The sequence below is a fragment of the Sinocyclocheilus grahami genome, unplaced genomic scaffold (assembly GCF_001515645.1).
Source record: "Sinocyclocheilus grahami isolate Dianchi unplaced genomic scaffold, SAMN03320097.WGS_v1.1 scaffold126.1, whole genome shotgun sequence".
Classification (NCBI taxonomy): domain Eukaryota; kingdom Metazoa; phylum Chordata; class Actinopteri; order Cypriniformes; family Cyprinidae; genus Sinocyclocheilus; species Sinocyclocheilus grahami.
The window spans coordinates 1,731,271-1,758,042 of NW_015505305.1; the positions used below are offsets into that span (position 1 = coordinate 1,731,271).

The 26,772-nt window shown below is 38.1% G+C and overlaps 1 protein-coding gene across 1 annotated transcript in view; it reads right to left on the minus strand.

Annotated features, from left to right (window-relative positions):
• Window positions 1-26,772, minus strand: part of LOC107590290 (pleckstrin homology-like domain family B member 2) — a 46,461-nt gene that overhangs the window by 13,368 nt on the left and 6,321 nt on the right. Inside the window, exons 2-10 of the mRNA XM_016279000.1 lie at window positions 26,042-26,110; window positions 25,848-25,971; window positions 22,789-22,971; window positions 17,506-17,625; window positions 12,509-13,656; window positions 8,804-9,145; window positions 6,590-6,727; window positions 5,194-5,331; window positions 1,709-1,837 (exon numbers count right to left, since the gene is read on the minus strand). Coding sequence (XP_016134486.1) covers window positions 1,709-1,837; window positions 5,194-5,331; window positions 6,590-6,727; window positions 8,804-9,145; window positions 12,509-13,656; window positions 17,506-17,625; window positions 22,789-22,971; window positions 25,848-25,971; window positions 26,042-26,110 — 2,391 coding nt within the window. The remainder of the gene's footprint in view (window positions 1-1,708; window positions 1,838-5,193; window positions 5,332-6,589; window positions 6,728-8,803; window positions 9,146-12,508; window positions 13,657-17,505; window positions 17,626-22,788; window positions 22,972-25,847; window positions 25,972-26,041; window positions 26,111-26,772) is intronic.

The window sequence follows — 26,772 nt, forward strand, 5'->3', positions numbered from 1 at the left end:
CCTCCCCAGGGATGGAGACAGGGGTTAAGGTTTCACCCTGCTGGAAGCAGGCCAATAGCTGCTAGAAACATGCGCCACGACATGCCAGTGAACAGAAGACCTGCCACAACTTTCACCCGTCACCACTGACCTTTAGAGATCAATCATGTCAACACTCACATAACATGACCTTCTGTGACAAAGAAACTCTGCAGCCATTCCATTCCATTCCACTGCAGAAACAGCTCTGTATTCCACACTTTCATTCAAGGCCTGCCAGCTTTAAATAACCTCGTCCCTTCCTATAACTTAATTAACATCTTATATGGTCACTATCAGGGAATGTTTACCAGCCTATCAGGGTGAATCTCATGAAACTTATGAAACATGGCTTGGACCAAGAAATAAGAAATGATACTTGGAGATTTTTAGCATTGTGACATTATTTTTTATGACAATTAAGCATACCCTTTTTCAATTTCTCAATATTGTAATGCAAAAAAAAAGAAAGAAAGAAAGAAAAACAACTTCATTAGAATAATTTGATAATAATAAAAACATAATAATAATAATCAGCATAAAAATAAATCATCATCATCATCATCATGATCATTAATATATATTTATTCAAATATATATAGTAATGCAGAAAAACATTACATTTAATTTAATAATTAAATTCAGAGAATTTAGTTTAATCTTAAGAAAAATATTGTAATTGTATTGTGAAACATTTAGAATAAATGCAAAAAAAAAAGAAAGAAAGAAAGAAAAACAACTTCATTAGAATAATTTGATAATAATAAAAACATAATAATAATAATAATCAGCATAATAATAAATCATCATCATCATCATCATGATCATTAATATATATTTATTCAAATATATATAGTAATGCAGAAAAACATTACATTTAATTTAATAATTAAATTCAGAGAATTTAGTTTAATCTTAAGAAAAATATTGTAATTGTATTGTGAAACATTTAGAATGATTCAATAAAGATTGTTTTTGCAGTATAACGTTTATATATAAATAAAATATAAAAAATATAGCTAGTTGTAGTTACCTTGATTTACTAAAATAAAATAAAATGAAATTTTATACAAACTACATTAACATACTTAAACTAATAAAATGATAAATTAAAGTTCAAATAAAAATGGAAAATATAAAAATAAAAACTTATTACAAATATTAAACTATAAATCTCAATGATGCTAAAATAACATAATTACATAATAAATAATAATTACAATGCATTACAATAATGAGGATGAGATTTTTTGGATTACAGTAATGTGAATTTGAGGGAAATGTGTTTAATATTTGCACAAAAATTGGTAAATAATTAGACTTAAAATTACTGTTAATACAATTTTTTATTAAATTAAAATAAAAAATGTAATCACATTTATTTTACTTAATTAATATTTTGATTTTATTTAAAAAATATATATTTTAAATATTTCAAATTTTGGAGAATCAAATATGACCCATCAGTGCCAGGAGCAATATTCTGATTATATCAACAACAACAAAAATTTTTAATTCAAAAACATTATGCAATTCATAACAAACATACAGGAAGCGCATACGATACAAGAGTAGGAAGCCAGCTGAAATGTCTTTCATGGAGGTGAGACAGGTGCAAGCGCTAGGGATGAAGAGGACAAGGACCTGGTTATGAGGAAGAGGTGGATGAAGGCTGTGTTTGAGTACTGACCCTGCAGAGCTGCAGATGAAGTTGCTCTTTCAAGGCTTCGGGGCAGGTGTCCAACTGAGTCTTCTGCTCTGCAAGCAGATGCACCAGTCGCTCTAACTTTACACGCTCCGCATCTAGCTTGGCTTTGTCCTGCATGTACGCGCATAGGATGCAGGGAGAGAGGAGAGAAGGGTTAGTGCCGGGGCAGGTGGGGTGGCCAGGGTTAGTTACTACACAGTCAGTAACAGCACAAGTGAGGCATGATAGATGTGGAGGTGTTGAATTAAATGAAGAACATGAAAACGCAGGAAAATGATAGCTGACATTATCAACACTCAAACAACTGTAAAATACCTCAGCAATCAGTTCGAATTGAACTGAAATTGACAAGTGGCCACTTTGCATGTTAACAACACTGCAAACAATGGCCTCATGTGGCGGCAACAGCAATTTGATAACAGACACCAATGTTCAATAACTACTAATAATCATAAAGCAATTCTTGCATCAAGTAATACTGTCCAACCATAGACAGTTTATGGTTGTCAAACAACAAAACGCATTAATATCACGTTCACTTAATAATTCTGTTTCAAAACCTAGCAAGATTTCTTGCTCCACTTCCTACATAGTCAGCATCCTAATCGCAATGGAACTTAATAAGTGAACAAATCAACCATCTTCTTTAAGAGTTAGCATGTCAGAAATGGGCCGTCAGCTAAAGGGTTTGTATCTCAAGTGTCTCTGCAGCTGCCAGGCTAAATGAATGAATGAGCCGGAAGCCAGGCTGAACTTGAGACGCAGGTGCCAGGATTTCCACCAACTCCTGTCTTAGAAATCCCCTGCATCAACACAGTGTGTGGTGTCACTCAGTTTAGCAAAGGTGTATTTAGAGCAGAGCCGGAATCACCAACTGTGACACGGACTGAGAGGCTGCCAGGAAGTGCAAGTGTGTATGTGTGTGTCTGTGAAATGCAAATGAATTTAAGGCTATATATTAATATTTAAGAAATAATAATATGTATTGTAAACTTAACATTCTGTACATAAAGGTGCTGACAAAGATACTTAGCATAACTGAATTTAACTACCTTTTAATTAGCTACTCTAGAAGCAAAAGTAGCCAACTACACTAAAGCTATTTAAGGGGGCAATATTTTTTAAATACATTTCCATCTGATAATACAATTTAACAGCATTTATCTGGCACAAAAACCAACAATCTCAATTAGGGTAACATAAATCTACAATAAAAATTAATAATGAAACATGCTAGATTCTATAACAGACTCAAAACCAATGATGAACAACAGCAGTTGGCTACAAAATACAAATACCTAGGGCCTCAAATCAGTGTTTCATTTTGTTACACTGAAGTTTGGGGGTCAGTATGATTTTCTTTAAAAGAAGTCTCTAATGCACACAATGGCTGCACTTATTTGATCAAAAATACAGAAAAATGGTAATGTTATAAATTATTATTACCATTTAAAAGATAGTTGTGGGGAAAGTCGTGGCCTAATGGTTAGAGAGTCGGACTCATAACCCAAAGGTTGTGGGTTCGAGTCTCGTACCGGCAGGGATTGTAGGTGGGGGGGAGTGAATGTACAGCGCTCTCTCCCACCTTCAATCCCACGACAAGGTGCCCTTGAGCAAGGCACCGAACCCCCAACTGCTCCCCGGGCGCCGCAGCATAAATGGCTGCCCACTGCTCCGGGTGTGTGTTCACGGTTTGTGTGTGTACACTTTGGATTGGTAAATGCAGAGCACTAATTCCTAGTATGGGTCACCATACTTGGCCACTTCACTTCACTATTTTTAACTGTAATTTATTCCTGTGATGGCAAAGCTGAGTTTTCAGCAGCCATTAGTCTTCAGTGTCACATGATCCTTCAGAAATCATTCCAATATGCTGATATTATGCTCAAGAATCATTTTGGTTGGTTATTATTATCAGTGTTGAAAACAGCTGGATTATTAAATGAATAAATGGTCAAAAGAATTTATTTGAAATAGTAAAGACATTTATAATGTTACAAACAATTTATATCACTTTTAATCAATTAAATGCATCCTTACTGAATAAAAGTATTAATTTCTTTAAAAAGAAAAACAAAAAATCTTACTGCCCCAACTTTTGAACAGTAGTATAAATCAATGTAGCGTTAGTTCTGGCACGTCACGTGAGTCAAGCTTTCATCGGCTGACTCTCAGCTGATCCACGTCTACCTGTAGGGATACGACGCCTATCACAGCATCCATATATAAGGTCCTTTAGTATTATCAGCAGAGACAAGAAATAATAATCATGCAAACAGAATAATTTCTGCTGTGGTGCAGCTCCAAAGAGAAAATCAATCGTTGTTCAGTTGAAGTCAGCTCAGTGTTGATTCTGTTCGAGTATCAGACACACTTGTTCTATCTAGTTGTATTGGAAACATGCTTGTTCTTAAAGCTATCTGGTTGTTATTGGGAACATGCGTGTTCTTAAAGCTACAGTGAATTGGGAACATGCTTGTTCCAAAGCTATCTGGTTGTTATTGGGAACATGCGTGTTCTTAAAGCTACAGTGAATTGGGAACATGCTTGTTCCAAAGCTATCTGGTTGTTATTGGGAACATGCTTGTTCTTAAAACTACAGTTGCACTGGGAACATTCTTGTTCTTAAAGCGTCATGAAACCCCAGACTACTTTTTCTGAGATTTTAGCAGAGGTGTTTGTGTTGCATATCATAGAAGACAATGTTAGCATCTGATAACTTTTACTGTTGGAGAAAATTGGTTAATTTTAAGCTTTTTTGTGCTATTTTCATCTTCCGGGTTTAAAATCTACATCGTGTTGACATCACAATTTGTGACGTGGCAAAGGACTATAGTACATCGATGACGCGTCGGTGTCTATTAAATTATTCATGAGACTGCATGTTCTTATCCTATGAGAAGACGCTTCGCTTAATTATTCACAACAGCATGTGTTGATTTGCTATGACAAACGCTTCAGATTGTGAGATCGCGCACTGAGAGAAACATTCATGGATCGAACGGTGGAGAGAACTAACCAGGGCTGAAACAGGGGGTTTCATGCTATCTGGTTTCTGTTGGAAACATGCTTATGAGATTTTCGCTGTCAGTTTGTGTTGGAGGATATCAGCATATGGTTTTGTTTTGCGGGGTTATCGCTGCTCTCTCTGCTCCTATCCATGCTAGGCTGCGTGGATGCGCAGGGAGTTCTTTCCCAGAACAGAACCACTCCACCAATCCAAACTGTATGCTAATTGTCAATCATCTTTGACGAAAGTGGTCCTGACAGAAACAAAGTAGTACACTTTTGATATTTATATGAACTGTCTGAATGAACTAAATCCTTAAAAATGAATCTGACTACTGAACTACTGTACATACCAAAATAATGGACAGTGTAGGAGAGCATTAATGTAGGAGAGAGTTAATAACTTCACCATTAGGTACTCCCTAACACTGATTGACAGATTTCATCATGGCCCATACCTGAGATTTTTCCGTCTGTGCTTTGTTCTCAATGTCAGCCATCTTCTCTTTAAGTTGCTCCAAAGCGTCTTTCTCCTGCTGTAGCTGAGCCGTCTCCGAATCCTGCTCGCCTTCCAACAGAGCGCGCTCCACTTCCAACTAAACACACACACAATGTACTTAATTACTTACTCAATCTAAAGTTCTGTTTTAAACAAAATCCATCACAAAAATTCACTGTCACTTAGAGTAACTACTGCAACAAATTCAATGATTTTGTGGAGAACAGTGATGTCATGTCGCTACGATCTGGACCACCAAGATGCCTCATTTCACACAAATAAAAAGGGGCCCACGTTCTAAACCCATAAAAGTCCAACCTCATACAACACAACACTGACATTTTGGGTGTATTGAATGGGGCTCTAATGGAACAGCTGACTTAGCAGGAACTGCTGACACAAGACCAACCTACCTATGTATCATTAATCAAGAGATTAAGGAGTTTCTGCTTTAAGGCCAACTTAGGCCAGCTTTCTCTTGTGCTTTGGACCTTGGGCTTTATGAACACCTTTGCAGTGTCTAAAAGGGCATAGAAATAGGATACGTTCTTATGTTCAGAACCAACTTGACAGAGTGAAAAACAATGAAACAGAAGCAGTTTGTAGGGATCAATACACCATAAAGTTGGCTAGATGGAAATACTGTTAGCTATACACTTTTAAAAATAAAGATTCTTTACTGCCATCTATGGATCCATGAAGAATGTTTAACATCCACAGAACTTTCCATTCCACAAAAATATTTTTTATAGTGAAGATAGTGAAATTAATCTTCACATTAAGAAAATATGGTTCTTGTGAGAACTGTTGACTGAAAGGTTATTTGGGGAGCCAAATATGGTTCTTCTATGGCATTGCTGCGAAAACCCCTTTTTGGAGTGTACAGCTATTTTTTTTACACCACTACGGAGAGACTACTAATCTAGTTATTGTTAATTTTAGTGCATGAATGTAGCGTCCATTCTCTGACATTGATAGACACCACTCTATCTCTAAGAGCAAATTTACCTCTGCCTTCAAACCTCAGTAGATCTTTAAGGAGAGAAAGGAACAAATAGGAAAAATGAGGATGACAGGAAGGGAAAGTGCATTACAGTGGAAATACAGTGAAATCAAATCAGGAATGAAGAGCATCATTTAAAGGGAAAAACAGAAAGTGAGGCTTTAAGTGAGAGAAAGTAAAACAGATTTAGTCTTGGCAGTTCAGACCTCCTTTTCTAGCTGAGGTCCTCATCACAGCTCCTGATTACTCTGCCACATGCACAACTTTCCCACACAGACACTCTCCCTTCACTACTCACACCATCCCTGATCTCTCCCACTTCCTGCATGACCTGTAGATGTGTCTACTATACCTCTCTGATGGACTCCTCCATCTGGTTGTCCAGGTCTTTGATCTTCAGCTCTAACTCTTCCATATTATTCAGGACCTGGATCCTCTCCTCCTCGATAAGTCTAACGTCCAACTTCAGCTGTGTGTCATCCTCAGGCGCCTGCTGAAGACAAGATAACGTAAGCAACCACACAACTATACTGAACAATAAAATAAAAAGTAAAACACATAAAAGACATTAGGTCGGTTTAAAATTAAAATGACTGAAAAATTTTTTTTTTAAATTCATATAAAGTTAAAATATATATTTTTTTAATTAGATGAATGACAAACTTGAAGCACTGAAACTACTAAAACTGAATTAAAAACAAATTAAATAGAAATATTTGAAAATAATACAAATGACAGGAGCACAGTACAAAATTACTAAAACTAAAAACTAAAATTGAAATGAAAAATACAATTTTTATTTTAAAATATTAATAAACACTAAACACTCCAGATGTTAATTAAAATAAATAAATAAATAAATTAAATTGCACGTCATTTCACTTAAACTTAGAAAGGTTTCCTTAGCAAAATAAAAATAAATTAAAGCTAAATTTAAAAAAAAAATCTATATATATATATATATAAATAATGCAGCAAACTGTACTGGAATCGGTTGTGCAGCCTGTTAGCTTTGAGTGGGAAGCACCAGTGCATTTCAAAGCAGTCTCTTATTAGGTTCTATATTGGTAACTTAGGATGCTTACTTAGAAGTTAGCTGCCTATGTAGACAGCAAAAAGCAGGGCAGCTCACTAGGCTTTGAAACTGAGCTATCATGTGCATTTTGTTCCCTCGTTCAGGTATGTACACAGTTTTCAGCTGCTATTAGTGAATGTTTAACCTTCCAAGCTAAACATATTAGTAATGCTGGGTTTTGAATTGATTCCTAATGCTACATTTACAACTGGGCTAATTGTCAATGCAAATAGTGTAAAGCCCTTTAATGCAAGCCATCTATAGCATGGACATGCCCCCTTCTGGCAGCTGCGCTGACCTTTAGCTCTGAGAAACAGGATTCATTGAATGAACACCAACAACGATGAATGGGTCCAACTGAAAATTCGAGGAACATTGGGGCGGAGTTACACACTCCATTTCCTAAACCAATTATTTATCTAGGTTTTTAATATCCGTGGAAGGTGATCTGCTTATTTTGAGTTTTATAAGCAAAAAGTTGACAATTCCACATGTAGGCCTACGTGCATGTATGATTAGGACAGCACATATGGATGAGAAGTCTGCCATTCTTCCATTGTGTGAGGCAAAGATCAACCAAACACAATGCGCATGACCCTGCTATATTTGGACAGTGATGTTTATATCTGCTCATCACAGTTTATACTATAGAGGGCACATCTCTGAGCTGCTTCAGCGGTTTCTGTGTGGGCCAGAAGGGAGAAAAAGTGCCAATACAGATTTATGGGCTATTTTGTGTTTTATAGCATATCTGTAGATGGATAAATAACAGAACCAATGCATGACCAACAGAACCAGGCACAAAAAGACTAATTAGATCAGTCCATACAGGAGTTGGAGGGAAGACACCCACACATTCCTTCTTTGATTAAAGTGTGCGTGAGGTTGTGTGCATGCCAAGGAAGGGTGGTAAACTCTTATAACCTCTCCGAAAGGTCACAGGAATTAGCAGTATGGAAAAGGACTAGCTTTACAAATGATTAAATTACCTAACAAAATTAAAACACACTGCATGCAGAAAAGACTTAATGCATGAAGCCATAGTGGAAAGCAATCGGTCAGAATAAATCTGAACATAACATAACATACTGAAATGGAAATATACTCTTTTTAAACAATTTATTGAATTTTACAAATGAAAATATTAATATTAACATTTCACCCATTTATAACAAAATTCTAAATATCAAAATATATAATATATATAATATCATATAATATTAATATGATATACATTTTTTTATCAAATAGTTAATAGTATATTTCCATTTCAGCATTTTTTATTTAACATATTATATTATAGTATATTAAATAAAATCAGGGGCCCCAAAAAGTATTTGGACATTTAAAATATTTTGATGCAATGCAAATGCAATGACTGTTAACCAGACGGTCCCAAGGTGATTTTTAGTAGATGCATTAAGTCAGTTCCTCTCATTCATACACTTCTAAGAGTAGCCTAAGTGGCTTAAGGGAAGCTTTATTAATTACTTTGTTTATCCGTGTCAGCCGAGGAGAAGGGGTGGGAGCAGAGATAAGGACAGCTGTTGTCTCCACCCTGACTTCTCTGTGTCCACTGTTCTTGCGCTGCCGTACCAGTCTCTCCTCGCTGGACTGGGTCTCCTGGGCTTTAAGCCCATAGTAATTTTCAGCAGAAATGCTGGCTAACAAACTTGCAGAGTCTGAGAACGTAGGCTCATCATCTGACACCTGTAATTTCTCCAGCTCCTTGTTGATCTTCTGCAAGTCTGCAACGGCCAAGCCAGTTTTGTCCTGCTCTGCACGGTTCAGCCCAGAGCACAGATTAAGGATAGTCTCCAGACGCTGACGTTCCTATGGATCAGACAGAGAAAGTATGAAAAAAATGCATATTCAGACACGTGCAGCATCAAAACTCACAATCAGACAGCTGGAGGGAATAATACATTTGGAAACCTTTCTCACCTTTGAAATGCAAACAGATTTACCTGCAGCAGTTCGGAACATGTTTGTTATTTGGAGAAAACTCTCATGCAGACATTTCACACTAATAGCCCATGGGTAACTTAAAGAACATTATTGCCATTTCTTCTAACATTATCAAGAAGGTTCAATATACAAACATCTTTGATTCCATCCATTTACATGAAAAAAGGTGCAAAAGCACTCTTGACAGCCCCAAATTGCGATCAGAGAAAGACCAGATGAAGTCTACCAGACATATACATCCAAAAACAACCCTGGCTCATGAAGGAGTGCACTTGACTTGAAACCCCCCCCCCTGTATTTATCGACTGATATAGAAATGCAAACAGCAAGTTCAGGCGAGCATTTCCAAAGCCAAGAAAAATTCTCTCACAGGTTCATGTAGCTGAGAATGAACAACCTGACCTGCATCACAGGCATATTAACAGTTATTAAATCTATAATCAAGATATTTCCTTGTAAATCGAAACCTAGTCCATAACACAAGCCCAGCATTTTTTATGCATTCACACGGCCCTTTTCTTCAGAGGGTTCTACTCACCATATCAACGGATCCAGAGGTCAGAGGACACATGGTGACCTCCACCTCACAGGAGGAGATCATGACCTCATCAAAAAAATGCCAGGTTAAGTTACATTTCTTAGCACAGCAAGTACAAATTACTGAGAGACATGAACTCATCTTCAGTGCCACATCAAGCTGGTGACAGAAACACAAACCCTCTGATGGGAAGTTGATGAGTCGGTAGGAAGGGAGATTGCAAATGGGAGAGAGAGAGAGAGAGAGAGAGAGAGAGAGAGGGAGCTCTCAGAAACTGGGCAGAGAGTGAAACTAGACCCAATAAAAACACTACTGGCACTGGACAGGAAAGGATATAGAAATAGGAGCAGCGTGATTCAATCCTTCCGCTTTTATTCATGACACACTACCAGCCCCAGTGCATGAGCGAAGGGGAAAACTTCAATGGATCCCCTCCTATAATCCTAATAAATTTACAAAAACTCTCTGTATCAGTGATGGGATTGATCTGTCAAATGATAGTTATTGCCTTGCAGTGTATTTATTCTCGAAAATATAAACATGTTACTAAATAGTTTCAATTGATTTTTATTTCTCTTTATTCTTAGTACATAAACTTATTTCAGTTAGTTGCTTAGTAAACATTTAACATTTTCTAGTTTAAGTTTTTCTTCTAATAATTGTATTTTATTTCAATTAACAAAAATGTTTTTAATAGTTACAATTTAGAGCTTAGCATAGCACTAACAGGTAATGAAAATTTCTAGCTAGAACAAGCAAATACAAATTTAATAGCACTACATTTGTGATCAGGCATTCAGGAACTGGAACAGGATCTTCCATGGGGAAAAAAGCGGGCAAAAAAAGCATCTATGTGCACTTACAGCCATTCAAAGTAATTGGCAAAGCAATTCATATCTTTGCGAGCAACATATACATTACCAGTAAATATATAAATGGATATCAAATGTATGAAATTAACTTTTTCACACAGATTTTTTCCAATGCTGCTGCCATTTGGAAATGCTATTGGATAGTTTTCTCCCAAAATTTTTGACCTCATTGGGCTCTGAAACAGAAAAAACAAAACAACACATGCTACACAACTGTGTCTTCATGAAATGAGTGTGAGTTTTCTGGACATGTACAACCATGGCTAAAGTCTGTAATAATATGTTTTTAAAGAAACCCAGTGAAAGTCTATGTGTGGATATATTTCTCCACCTGTAGCGGCCTTGTTTTCACTCAGTGCTGGCCTTGTAAAGATCACCAGCCTGTAGTTGTGGTGCTAACTAATGAGTGGGCGACCTACGATGATGGTTTAGCCTCTGCCCAGCAGGGCGGCACCACAGGTGGCCTCCCTTAACCACAGCGTACAAAAACTCTGTTGCCTTTCATTTGAATCCCATTGAGAGCAGCTGAGAAGCAAGAATGGGGCATGTTAGCATGGGCAATTTGCCAGGATCATCTGCAGCTGTGGGCAGCCTCCCAGAGAGAGTATTTTCGAGAGGCCGGGTTCAATAAAAGTGGATGTGGTTCTGGGCTGTCGAGCTGTCTATTAATAGGAGGTTTAAGCAGCCACACCTCTGCAAGGGTCTTCCACCACATCCACTACAGAGAACCAGAGGGGCCTTCCTGCACATAGTTTGTTTGTTATAGCCAGTTGAAATGCCAGAGTGCAAGTTTGGCAGGAAGATTAATTAAGCTGCAGGTGGGGTCCCCCATATCTGAGCTCCCACAAGATCCCATGTTGCAAGAAAAGTTGAAATATCACCAGCTTTTAATGTGATACCCCTTCAAAATGAGAAAAGAAAACAGGGTAATGGAGGAGGAATTTTAAATATTCTAGATGAAATCAATCAAAGTCATTAGTTTTTTTTTAATATTGGGTGAGTCTAAAGAAGAAATGATATGCTTATAAAAAAAATTAACATAAAAATAAAACAGATGACTGGACATGCAGATGTTTGAATTCTATAATGTTTTGTATATTTTGTGTTAAAGTCAACATGAAACAGAATTTAAAACCCATTTTACTTATGAAATGTGACATTTTGAGCTAACTAGGAGATTTGATGAGAAAAGCGTAGGGTGGGATTTGAGTAATTGGGAATTGATTAGATTAGAAAGGTATGGCAGTCATAACTTAATTAAATCAACTAAAACGAATTGCCAGTAAGTTACAGTTACCTATCATCAAGAGCTTATAAAGACTGCAGTACATACAAATAGTAGTAAATACAAATTTGGCTATTGGTTTATTTTAATGCACCTAGCCTAGGTGACATCAGCAGAAAAGGAAAGTCATTTTGGAGGCGGAGCAAGTTCTTGCATTTGAACATGATACCAGGAACATTTACAAAAAGTAAAAACTGAACAGCTATGATGTAATCAAAGTAGTGGCAGATATTTTCTTCCATATCGGGATGTACAACGGAGTTAAACGGATTATCAAAAAAATGAAGGGTGGGATCTTGGTTCAGACTTTTGGTTGTTGATTGGATGAAGGCAGATCTGAATGCGAGCTTGCAGTCAATCGTAAGGGGGCGAGGTTTAAGAGGACAACAAAGTCCTGCATAAGTCACCAAAGAAGCTTGTTGTTTAACTGTAAGGTCAAAACATGCATTTAGAAAAATGAATTGGGGGAATTTTCATTTCATGCTGACTTTAAAGCAATACATGCACAACATAAAGTCATTAAAGTCTCTCACCAGTCGCTCCACTTCCTGTTCCCGCAGTCTTTCGTCCCTCTGTCTCTGATGGTAGTCTTGAAGCTCTTCCTTTCCGCTGAGAGAGCTGATGCTGCCCTTTCTCTCCCTGAAGCCACTCGGCGAACCCAGCCCTGCCTTTCCAAATGACAGCCTCCTCTCCCCGAGACCAGTCTCCAGACCTGGCGAGGGACCACGCATGGCTTGCCTGTCCAGTTCTGAGTAACAGCTGATGGATGTCAAACTCACCTTCTTGGCCTGGCGGGGGCTGGTGGCTTCTCCCGATATCATGGTGACATCCGGAGGGGCTACGGTGTGTTTGGTAACAGGTCTGTTGGACAGCGAGATGGAGACTACCTCAGAATGACCATTCTGGTGGCTAGCACCAGTTGGACGAGAAAGCTGGCTGTCAGGAGACCGATAACTTGGCAGGAGGGTAAGCTGACTGTCGGCAGGTCGATAGAGGCGTGGTAGGGAGCGACTGTGCGAGCTCATGCCTGTAAGTGACCCAGCAGAGTAATTTCGTTGCCGTGGAGCGGGTTCAAGTCCTCCATTACGGCCTGCATCTGGGGTGTTGAATCTACGAGACAGACGGGGACTAGATGGCATGCTGGCTGCACCACTACCGCCCACTGGTGTTGGAGGGAGGGAATCAGTTGCACCGGTGGATGAGCCGTTCCACATCAAGAGAGCTGAGCATGAGGTCCCAGCACGGCGACTGTCTGATGTATTGAGGAGCAGGCTATCCTGAGATTGGTTCCGGGTCATGGGTCGAGAATAAGGAAGTGATGTGTCACGCTCTCGAGGGTCAGAACGGCGAGGAGATGGAGGCATGCCGCTGGACGAATGTCCTGGCACTTTGGCCGCAAGTGGTGGCCTTTCGGAGCTGTACAATCGGCGGGTTTGTTCTTGATAGGATATTGGGGAGGACGTGATGATGGGTGACAGCAAATTGGGTGTGGTGGGAGGAGACTGTGTCACGCTGAAGTAGGAGGGGCTTGAATCCCCATTGGCTCGCAAGCTGTTCTCCAATGCCTGCTTCTTTTTTTGTAAAGTGTCCATCAAATCCCGCAGTTCGGAAACGGAGCGCATCCCTCTAGAGCCAGAGCCACCCAGACAATGACTGAAGTCACTGCTGAACTTCAGATAATCTAAAAATAAACACAAGAAAGGTTCTTCAGAAGTTTATTACTAGCAGCTTCTTTTTTGAAAAGGTCAGACTATTACAAGCATGAGAAAGTGGTTACGAGGAGTTATATAACTGTCTGCTTGGCCCTTGTTAACTCCTGGAATTGCTTTAATTGTTTGCAGGAGTATGGGGAGCTCGGACTGCTGTACCTGAGACTCGTTTGACCTGCAACGACCTGGAACCAAAAGATCATCAGTTTTCCCTCAGGAACCAATAAATATGGCCTGTCTACCTTGCTGTCCAAGTATTCAACATGGCATATTACAGCTTAAACTAACACACACCTAGACAGTTAAGACATTTTCTAAAGGCCTAGAATGTTCAAGAAACAGAAACTGGCCAAAGTCTACACTACACAAAATATTGCACAATGAGGTGACAAAAAAAACTTAATTTGTTTAACTTTTAAAATAACTGTATATGATTCAGCACAGGCTAGGAAGAGAGTGGACAAAAGACGTCCATGTTTAATTTGGCCTCTATGTCTGCTCTACTATCTCCCTTCTTCACAGACACAATTTTCTCATCTGCTTTCTGGGTGAGAGGTAAGCTTCACTCCGCCACATTTTCTAAAGGCCTAGAATGTTCAAGAAACAGAAACTGGCCAAAGTCTACACTACGCAAAATATTGCACAATGAGGTGACAAAAAAAAACTTAATTTGTTTAACTTTTAAAATAACTGTATATGATTCAGCACAGGCTAGGAAGAGAGTGGACAAAAGACGTCCATGTTTAATTTGGCCTCTATGTCTGCTCTACTATCTCCCTTCTTCACAGACACAATTTTCTCATCTGCTTTCTGGGTGAGAGGTAAGCTTCACTCCGCCATGTGCCAAGACAGCAAAGATCAAAGAAATCCAACTTCAGATGACTGACGTGAATGCTCATAAAACACATAAACCTGCACATGCCAAGAAAAATCCCTTTATCTCTTTAAGGTGCATGTGTGCGTACATTAGGCTGAAGCAGAACTTAAATCATGAAAGAATCTCTCACGTGAAGGTAACGAAGGAAATAGAGCAGAAACTGAAGGATATATCACAAGGATGGCAGGGTTAAAGGAAAGGCATGTGAGATCACACAAACTTTGACCATACATGGGGAGGTTCTTCTGGCTAACCATTTAGCGACAAGCTTCAATTTATATGGCTACTGATGCATGCTGGTGTATATACCACACTGTTAAGGCCCTCACCCCATAAACTAACTAGACAACAACGTAAGGGTTAAAGTTTAACTTATATCAGTATACTGAGCATGGTGAGGTCCAGAGTGTGTGTTTTTCCCAGGTTTGCTATGTACAATGCACTTTGAGTGAGTGGGTGCAGATTTGTTTATGTGAAGATTCATTCCTGGAGTCTAGCAACACAGTGTGAGTGAGAGAAAGACTGAGAGGAGGTGGCAATCATTTATGTCACTCTCTACACCTCACTCAAAATGTTCAATCAATCAACAGGGAGAATCCAATCCACATCTGTGTACAGATCACACATTCCACGAGACAGACTGGTTCACTGAGTGCATGTGGGTTTACTTAGATATAGGCTACTCTAAGTTAAATCGGGCAAAACACACTTGTGGATGTACTCAACGGTAAAAGTCATTCATATAGATATATACATTTAAATGATTTTTTTAGGGTTTGGGTTTGAGTTAGTCCAGCAATTCATCCCCTCAGAATTATAAGGTTCTATTTGACATTTTTGTGAAAATTTATTTTATTCACATATTTGTTATCTGTGCCAACTTATTTACATCATGTGATGTTTTTTTAAAAGTTGTGTACATTTTTTCAAACATGGAATGCTGAGAAACTCAGTATCTCAAAACTGCACAGAATGCAGATAGAACCTTATAAATTCCAAGGTGCCAAATTGTAATTAACCTAATTTTAAAAAAATTATGAAAGTTATTCATTAATGCTTTATTTGTGGCACTGACCTGTTAGGGCCAGACTCCTGGGCCCGGGGTAGAGCTCAAGGCTTGGAATCAGAAATAGATTCCTTTAAGGGAATACGACCAAGAGCCTAGAATCATAATGGTCTTGGCCTGTCACACAGGGGCTACCGCACGCTTCTCTTTGCATGTGCTGAAGGAACTGTCTCAACAGACCCTTAGGGCTCGACCTGCAGCATGATTGTAAAATCAGAGGGGTAAGCATACTGCAAGCTAGCCAAACACTCGTGAAGCAAGTGTTTGCGTGAAGAAAAACGGCCTCTTCCATTCCTTCTCAATCTTTATATGAAAAAACAGGAAGAAAGGAAGGCTCACCTGAGCTGGAGGGTTTATGGCCAGAAAAATAACGTTCATCGAGATATTTCGCGACGTCACTTTTTCACCCGCTTCACGGCAAGTAAAGCCTCGCCGTGGCGCGATCCATAATTTCCAAAAGCTCATCATACGCAGGGCAGGAGAATTGGGAAGGCTCAGCCTCAGCTTCTTTGCCCTCCTCAGCTATTTCCTGCTTTTGCTAAGCAGCAACGGCCCCTGAATCAGACAATGTTAATGAAATAACATCATCCTCCAGCGGCTCACTCTCGTGCACAGCCGACGATCACGAAAGGGAAACCCCCCTTCAAACTCATCGGCCAGATCCACCTGTGATCCCCACGAGCTCATTCCCTTCTGTGCCTCAGCAGCGGTGGGTCCTGGATTGCGGGAAGCAGATGGCTGCCCCTCTTTCCTCGAAAAGAGAGACAAACGAGAGCGGAGGTTTGTTTATTTATTTATTTTTTCTTGGAAAAAACACTCGCAGTGCACGCCGATTGCCCCCTCGGAGACATCGCGTGCGTGCTCTTTGCCCAAACAAAACAACGTATAGATCGTGTGTGTCATCAGATGTTAAACAACGTCAACACGGATGCACACATCCTTAAATGCTTTGCTAGTGCTCGCCATAATGAGATAAATGGAGATCGCTCTTACCACAGAAATGCACGCTTCAAACAAAACAGTCAATGAAGACGAAGAAGAGAATGATGTGTAGCTCCCGGCGCCTATTTATACTATAGTCGCACCGGTAGTGACGTCATGGCTGTCGCCGGCCAACGAGTTGGTGTTTTTTTCAATGTATGCTTCAGACACGGGTCACGACGAGGCGCTCCCCATAGCGACCCCTAGAGGACGCAGTTCGAAGTTCCCATGAAAGGGAACTTTTACAACACAGAGGAGGCATAAATCTATATTAAATTTTTGAATATAGAAAAAGGAAACAAAAAAAAAATCTGAAATTATAAAAGGAAAATATATAAACACTCACGAGGCATAAAGGCATGTGCACCAGATAAATAATGTACATAATATTGTTGGGGAAAAAACATATTTAAAAACAAATATATATTTTTAAATCTGATACTAGGGACTGAGATGGGTCAGGGCTGCCTTATTTTACAACGGCTTTCAAGTGGCATTTTTATACAGAAATTGTAGCAGAGATTGCTCCGAGCAGATTTAACTTGGCTGTGTAAAGAATCCTTGTCTGTAAAGTAGACATTTAACACTCTTAAAAGAATTCTGCTACATCAAAGGTTTAGAGGATCCTATTTCAGACTGCAAAAGAGCTGTGGCAGATAACTGAAACCATGTATCACACACACACACACACACACACACACACAAGACAAAGAAGATCCTCCATAGATGTTGAGCTGGTGTGTTGTGATATGGGATACAGGCCGTGTGTGTGTACAAAAGATCAGAGGTTTCAGTTCTTGAGGGGGTTTGGGTGCATAAGATGGATAGTTAAAGAAGAAAGATGAAGAGCATGAAGAGAAGAGGATGTTAAGATAATTTGGAAGACAGAAAGGTTACCTGTGCTGTACACCAGTGGAGAGACGGGGCTCTTCTGAGGCAGCATGCTTTTCATACGGTTGGCCTCCTCAGGATGGTTAAAGCGAAAGATATAAGATTTACCCAAACAGAGTGTGTAACCTGCAGAGAGAGGAAAGTAAACACACACTTGGATCAATCTGAGAAAGACCAGATTAGTGTTAATGTCACTCAAGTTCATAGTCCACTGAAACACAGAGCACTATTAGACACCAGGGAAGCTGAAATATAAAATAACACTGAAATCCTCTAAACAACACTGAACCCTAGATGGTTCACTTTAAAATAATCTTTCAACCTCATAATTCAATTACTCTGGTTATCAGTCAGCATGGCTGCCAATTCTGAATAAGAAAAGCTTGTTTCACCATAAAAGCTGATTTATACATCAGTTTTTCCTTATTGCCTCTTAGTAGACTGCTACATCCTGAGGGTCTGGGTCTGCTCTTTCCACTAATCTGAAATCAGAGACCACAGAACGACAGATGGATGCAAGCCCGGAAAAAAGTAATTGAAAGCTGAATAACAGCTCATGGAAAATATGCAGAACCTCTTTTTCCTCCTCAGTGAAACCCCAAAATATTTGCCTCAGTGGTCTTTTCGATAGATGTGAAGATCTAAGACAGGGGTAGGCAAGTTCGGTTCTAGAGAGTCGCAGTCCTGCAGAGCTCAGCTCCAACCCTAATCAAACACACCTGAACAAGCTAATCAATGTCTCCAGGATTACTAAGGCTATAGGCAGGTGAGGTTTTTTTTCAGGGTTGGAGCTGAACTCTGCAGGACTGTGGCTCTCTAGGCCTGAACTTGCCTACCCCTGATCTAAGCTGAGCTAGTGTGAGCAAAAACAATTCCATCAAAACAAGAATTTTGAATGGGAACTGCCTGTAAAGTATCAGTGGATTCAATGAATGAGCAGCTTTACAGAAGCCTAATGAAATAAACTTCCAGCCCAGCTGTGCAAAAATAATCTCTACACTGTAAAAAAAAAAAAGATATTTATATATTACTTTAACTCATCTAAATTATTCAACAAACTTCAACTTCATTTTATTTTTTGAGTTAAACATGCTCAAAAATGATCTGAAATGACCAAAATTTAACTGAACTTTTAAGTTAAACTAGATAGATTTTATTACAGTGCATAAGTTTGTCCAGCACTTTTTACTCTGTGATGGAACCACATGCTACAAAGATGAATTCTCTAAACATCCAGTCATGTGTCACTAACATGCCAAACCCTTGACATACAGTCTCCTGTCTCAAACATTCCAGGGTTTGGTACACTGGCAGAACATTTCTTCAAAGCTTTCTCTGGACTTCCCTTTAATGTATCACAGAACAGACAAATACAGCTTGAGCTGCGGGATGTGCTGATTTCATAACAACACATGGACACAATGTGCAGGAAAATGAAACCCCGAGTCAGTCAACACACTTCCATAGGCATAACACGTCCAGAGAAACACTCGTGAAACAGAAACATAAACAGGCACACGTGTGCGTGCGTACACACTCATAAGTATTTAGTCTACACAGCTGTGCTCCTAAGGCTAAATAAATACACTTTCAAAAGAACAAAGTTGTACACATCTAAGCTTGGCACCCAAGGTGACTGTATTGCAATTCTGTTTCATGTACTTCAATACAGAACACATTTGTGTAGGTTCATAAAAATGTTTCCAAGACTTTCATAAAAGAGTTTACACTTGTAGTTTATTACAAGTCTTTTCCTGCCCTTCTGCCCCACAAATGAATCCACAAACACAGCTGCTTCATCTTATAAACTCTCTCTTCTAAAGTCAGGCTTGGATTAAAAATAAGATTCCTTTGATCGCATAATCAAATGTGCATGTTACTTTATGAACAGTTCCCTGCTCAAATTATTGGATTAATCCAGTACCACAAGGAAACAATCTTCTGGTACAATAAAAACATTTAATATATCTGTTTAGTGCTATAAATTAGAGGGGAGAAATAGTTAAGATCATAGCACGGATATTAGGTAAATGTTATTTGATAGTTAAGAAGAAAATCATATCTGGCCTTTTGCTCAGAAAAACATGATGGTCACAGTTTGTGTGCTGACATGTGCAAACACTAAGAAAAAACAATCACATAATACAAACAACCATATGGTACTCTAAAACAATTAGAGGAAAGTTAAGTCATAATATGCATGCATCAAAACCACTGATCTTCATTATTTTAAAAGAATGCCCCCTACATGCATATCATTTTAATTACAATGAAATTGGTGTAGCATAATTACATAATTATTTACAAATATTTAACTATCTTTAAAATTTGATTACCAAATCTAAATGATTTAAAAATATTTTACTGTTACAACCCTGACGGAGTGTAATAAGTTGCAGCAACAGCAGTCTTTGTACTTGACAATCATTTACATTCAGAGATAAGCTGTGGATTTCTAAACTACTTGTTATTTTTTTTAACAGAAAATGTGAGAATAAAAGTTAGACAGTGCAAAAATTGGTCTTCCTCTATAGCCTTTTAAGACGTCACGCACGTCAATTAATGACCATGTTAAATATTTACTTTTAATTTAAAAATTATGAAACTATAAAATATATATATAAACCAGTCGGCTTACTCAAATAAGCGGATTAAAAAACAAAGTTTTACTAATTAAAAAATAAGTGACACTATAACATGACACAACAAAATAAGAACATTTCTGTTGTAATGTGAGCGAGCATGTAAGCGCGCGCGTCCCGGAACTGCAGCGTGGATTCAATGTGAAAGTCTAAACCACATATCCAATCAATTTGCTGAAGAAAACGATAAAAAAATTAAAGAAAACAAACCTTTCGGGAAGTCCCATTGAGCGAGTACCTCAAAGCGCGAGCGGAGTTCTGCAGTCAATTAGTGTTTGACGCGAAAGCCATGACCCGCGTGCGCTTCACTGTATGATAAACGCTCGACCGCTTCACTTTCCTCCTCTCCTCCTCTCCTGAGGTCAATGAGACTGAAGCAAACGCTCCAAACCCAACCTAAAGGGGTGGTGCTCTTACATACTCAAGGACAACATGGGAGGGAAGTCTGGCTGTTTCACTTAAGTTGTAACTCGCATTTGAAAGTAAGTCAAAGTTTTTAATGAACAGTTTCAATGATGCGTTACTATGAACATTGGTAATCTCTCGAACCTTACCCTGTTTGTTAAAGCAAACACTTGAAAAGTAAGTGAAAGAGGCGATTTAACCCCACCTCCTCCATTTTCTTTGTTTACCTACTCAGAGATGATAAAGTAGTTACCTGAGAGAAACCCCACAGAATAATCTGAGGAGAAGAAACAACCCATAACATGCAGATACTAGAATCAAATCGGTAACACTTTATTTCGATAGTCCACTTTAGACATTCTATTAACAGTAAGTAACTTTGCAACTACATGTCAACTATCAGTTAGTAGAGTAGTTGACTGTCTGCTTAATATCGTCTAACACTTTCTGTCAACTTATTCTACTAACCCTAAACCTACCCTAACAGTCTATTCTGAGAGTTAGTAGACATGTAGATGCAAATTAATGAGAATTAGTTGACATGTAGTTGACATGTAGTTACAAAGTTACTTATAGTTAGTAGAATGTCTAAAGTGGACTATCGAAATAAAGTGTAACCATCAAATCAAGTTTATATGCACTTTTCCCAAGATATTTGTACAGCCCTCTACAGGATTTGTCTATTGAGTAATAATTTGTGCAACTCTGACTGAAACCAGTTGAAATCCATTTTTCCTCTTGCACAAGACTGAGCATAATCTTGTTCAGTTTTCTGACCTCTCCACATCACATTGTGGATGCCTGCACAAAACTGCCAGCGTTCATCAATCATGATGCTGTAGACAATGAGAAATCTGATTTCAGTCTGGCTCAAAAGTCAATAGTATGTAAAAGGTATATAAAAAGATGTATAAAATTGGACATGTTTTTAATTTTTTTAATGACAAAGACCACCAAAATATGATAAAACCGACCCCCTTTCTAAAATATTAAGGCATCTATTTATGTTGCATCTGTCATCTGTATATAGACCCATTTATACTTTGAAAAAAGTGTAAGATAAGATATAGTTTCTGATATTAATTTGTTTGAATTATTAATAAAAATATATTATTAGACTACGAGAGAAATATTTTAATTTTAATTAAATTTGTATATCACATTTCATAGTAAATACTGTTCTTAGAAAGTGCAATATTTTATATAGATATTATTAATTAATATTCTCTCAGAGCCAGAGTAGAATTTCTGCTGTTTACATACCAGACACCTTAGTCAGGATTAGATAACTACACAACAGACTCACATAGTCTGGAACAGTATAATAGTAGATTAGTCTGACACCAATCAAAGAATTTGCCAATCAAATGAAGTTTTGCAATTGCCTGGGTCGAAGTGACGACACTTGTTGCATCACAATGAGTGTGAGGAGGTGGAACAAACCTCTAACTGAGCTCTGCTGATTATTACCAGCGCTGTAGCTCACGTGCTCTCAGTTTTTAATCTAATTGACTCAAAGCATTTAGAGTCAGGGGAGGTTAGCCTCAAATATGCCTTTATTTCTTATTGAAAGAATATCCTTTTATAACTAGCATGTGGCTTCTTTTTGCAGATGTATAAAATTAGTTCCTTCAAAACTGCATGGTCTCTCTGTAGTTTTCTAAAAGCATTCGAAAACAAAAAGAAATTTGGTTTCATTTGCATCACAGTCGTGCCTATTGGCAGTTCCTCCCACAGAAACAAAGACAGAAGCGGAGGACACATTTCTCAGTCCCGCCAATATTTGCACTTCATGACTGAAAAGTGTCAGAATAAGTCTGGTAAATATTTATCTGACTTGCTCTCACTGAGATATAAAAGAAAATAAGCATAGAGAATGATGGATCGTTCGTTGAGGAACTCAGTGAGGCTAAAGAATGCAGGAATTATGGGAAAATACAACCTTGGGGAAGAAAAGCTGAGCTCGGTAGCTCACTCTAACACTTCTGGAAGCTCTGAGTCACAGCGTCGCATTAAGAAAAGATCCAAAACCACTCTAATTAAACTCAGTGTGACGTCCAAAACCAAGACCCTGCTGGAAAGACACATTATGCATTTCCAATACATAATGCACTTCATTCCCAGGTCATAAACCTCTTTCCCTTTTCATTTACTCAGACACTGTTTTCCAAAGTAAACAAACAAAAACATGCATGCGGTAAATGCATTTTCAGTGAAGCGCTATCATTCCTATTGTGGTTACCTTGCGTAAGTTGTGTGGGTCTGGTAACAGGAACTCCATCGAGTGAACACAGGTGTCTGCATGGGTCAAGAGTGACGACCCCTCCTCTGTTCTCAATCCTGCAGTGTTCGGCTTCAATGCCGGGACCCTCAATAGTGATGTCCTGAGGTTCAGGGGCATCATCACGACCAATGCGTGTCACTCCTGTAATAAAAAGTAATTCAATTTGTAACTGTAAGTGCAAGCTTTTAGTGCCGCTGTGAGTTTGATTTAAATTAATGTTGGCGGTAAGAAATGCAAGACTGTAAATGCATATGTCTGCAATGTGATTATCTATATTTAATCAGTTCATCCATAAATCCTGCATATTGTGCTACAGTTAGTTCAGCCGACAGGTTTATTCAGTGCCAAAAAATTCTCACCAACTGTAAGGCTTTACATTTTTACCTCATGGGGCCTATTAAATTGAATTTTGATGAAAATGTTGACTTGAAATAGGCTTTTAGAGTTGTCAGTGATTTACAAGCAGAGGCGGACAGTAACTAAGTACATTTACTTGAGTATTGTACTTAAGTACACTTTTTGAGTATCTGTACTTTACTTGAGTATTATTTTTTCTGGGAACTTATGACTTTAACTTCACTACATTTGAAAGACAAATATTGTACTTTTCACTCCACTACATTTCTATCAAGGTCCTCGAAGTAGAAAGTCGTTAGCAGCTTTGAAAGTCAGGGGGTGATTTCTTTCTTCTCTAAAAACTATTTTTTTCAGACAGTTTATCAGTAATCACTCTTGTAGGGCTACATGAAGTGATTTCCCAGCATTTTTTGAACACTGACCAGTTCCAAATGTGATATTTATTTACAAAAATTAAATAATAAGAAATTAATATTGTGGTATATATTAGACACGATATTGTCTGATTTTGCTAAATTGTGTAAGTGAAAATATTAGCTATAAAGCCACAGAAGAACTGTTGTGCATCTCCTAATAAAACACAATAGGTGTTGGACTTGAAGCAGCACTGCATAGACTGTTCTGTGTGTGACACCAAAGTACCGCGAGAGTGATTAGACCGCATTAAAAAAAAAATTTTTTTGATGTCAAATAAGTCTTGCTGTTTTGCTTTTTTGTTAAAGCAGTGCTGCTGTTGTAAAGTTATACAGCTATAGTTTTGTTGCTGGGTTTTGCAGGTTTGATTTTTCTTTCTTTCTTATCACTCTGTATTTACAGGATTTCACTGTCCACTCTGTTCAAATGTGGATGAATGGCTACACATAGATGTGTGCACACTGTCAGAGCTGTGTGAGATCACTACCATCCTGCTTTTGTGGGGGTGGGTAGGGGTGTTAATTTTTTTCCCCCATAGGTTTTTAACATTCTAAAAGCTCTTTATTCCAAAGATCCTACAAGCTAGTCAATGTATTGTAAGTTGCTTCAGAAGTATTGCAAGTATTACAAACAACAATAAAACAGTGCATTGACATAAAAAAGGAAATTTACTTTTGGTACTTAAGTACTTTTAAAAGCAAGTACTTCTGTACTTTTACTTAAGTAAAAATCTGTCTTTACAACTTTTACTTGTAATGGAGTAATATTTGACCAGCAGTATCTGTACTTTCACTCAAGTAATGGAGTTGAGTACTTTGTCTGCCTCTGTTTACAAGCAATGTTAAGGTAAACCGTGGCTAAGGCTCTAGACTAAACATTATTAGGGAAAAATATTCTAGGTGTCTATTTGGGGTATATTTAGTTGTATTTTATGCATTTTGTTTAAAAAAAAAAACCTTATTGTTTAAACATGGTATAGTCTAAAAAAAGTTTTTGAATATTTTTTTATTTCAATATGTTTTGTTTATTTGATTTAAAAACTATATTTTTTATAACAATTAAATAAATAATTCTTCATAATAATTTAAATAAAACTGTGTTGTGAATATATATTTTTAATTACATGGTGTCATATGAACAACCAGTCAGTAAATAGACTCAAACCTATGACAGTACCAGCTCCCAGTTAATTTCGAATTGGACTTAGTTAGGGAGTCATTTGTGAACTATTTGTTATTGTGAAGTTATGGTTCTGAATGATTTTAACCTATGAGTTTGAAACCATTTTGTTTTTGTTTTTTTATGATTGATACAGCTCATGCTTGTGTGTTTGTTGAATGCGAGAAACCCTTGTTTGCGCTCTTGATATTTGACTAAATTTCACACAAAGTCATCTGCATTGTCTCGCTAATGGCTACTGGATTTAAAATGATCATCAATTTTTTTTTTTTTTTAGTCACAGTCTGGAGATTTGTTGCTGGCATGATGACGCACTGTTCCAAGGAATGGTGTTTGTTTCTGTTTTACATTTCCACTCTTCTCTGACCTCTGCTGGCTCACACACTCAACCAGTGACGCAAATCACCCCCTTACAGCTTTACTTAAACACCTCACAGTCTACTAACGGATATGGTCAAATATTTGCTCTTTTTATATCAAAACATAATTAGACTGCCTTGAAATAGCACGTTTAAATCTTTGTGTGTGTTCAGCACTATGGCGGTACTGTAATACTTGTGACTTTATTACTCCATCCCACTGGGAGTAAGTCAGCTTGTCTCCTTGTCCTGTCTCTATTCTGATAGGTTGCACACTTCATTTCCTGCACCATTCTCAGATTGCATTCCAGCGTTTACCATGGTGACCGTGATAAGAGGGGCGAGGAATGAGTGGGAGCCGTGTGCGCAGACATGGTGTCATTAGGACAAGCCTGACACCTGTGTGTAATCAGAGACAGGTGGACCCTTCTTGCCATTTCTATAAGGTAAATATTAAATAAGATTCTCCGGGTTCTGGCTTTACAACAGAAAATCCCCAGTCATCCACCTTCTTCCTCTATGATAACCTAAGTGCACTAACAATAAAAGCCACATGCATCCAGTGTTTCATGAAGGCACAGACAGATAGAGGGTCTTATTTACAGATCTATTCTTTGCAGGCTATTGGTCATGGTTATTTGGGTATTGTGTGAGGGAGGGAGATCAAGAGATAGGCAGAAACAAACAGAGAGAAAAAAAATCACATACCCTCCTTTAGAGGTAGTAAAGTAATGGCTACACTGAGCCTTCCGCTGCCCAGGCTGACCAGGTGAGGGGTCGCGGTTTGTACTTTCAGTCCTTTTCCTGTGTCAATCAGGTCCAGTGGCAGACTCTAAAACAGAGCATTACAGCTCAATAACAGTTCCTACCTCCAAGAAGAAAAGAACAAATGATCCACTAACCTTAGGAGAACCAAGGCTGTGATCTGACTCCAGTTCGAGGACACTCGCCGGGTTGTTTGGCTCTGTATCCTGTACCACACAAGAACAAAGAGCTGATATGTTTAAACATATTTGTTGTATAATCGTGAAAGGGCTTTACAGAGTTAACTCAGATGAGTCATCGCTGAAACGCGGTGTTTTGTTCACTTGCTCGCTGACTAAATTATCTGGTGAATCTTCTCATCAGAAACAACAAAGAGCAGATGTGCGTAAGTAAGATATTCATTTCACAGTGTAAACTGCTTCAGTGATTTTAATGGGAGTTTTTGAGAGTGCCTGAACTCTGGCTAGACTGAATGAAAATGTTCTTTGTTAATGTAAATGTTCTGTGCTCTCTGTAAAATGAAAGTGTTATAATTAGTAACTTACAATATTGTTATTAAATTCACATTAAATACAAAGTCAGTCGTATTAAAAAATATTTTATGGCATGACACCCATATCTGGTATAAAAAGTCGGGTTTTTATGTGTAGTTAATAGATTACACTATTAGTCTACTTTGCCCATCACCATTTATTGATCAAATAACATAATCTATAAAGGTGCAAAACGCATTTACTTACACATATTTGAGAATCGAGATATTTCCTGATATAGTTTGCACGTCTGGAAATATTTTGAATAAAAAGGGGGGAATAAAGAAAGGTTACACTTTATTTCGATAGTCCACTTTAGACATTCTATTAACTAT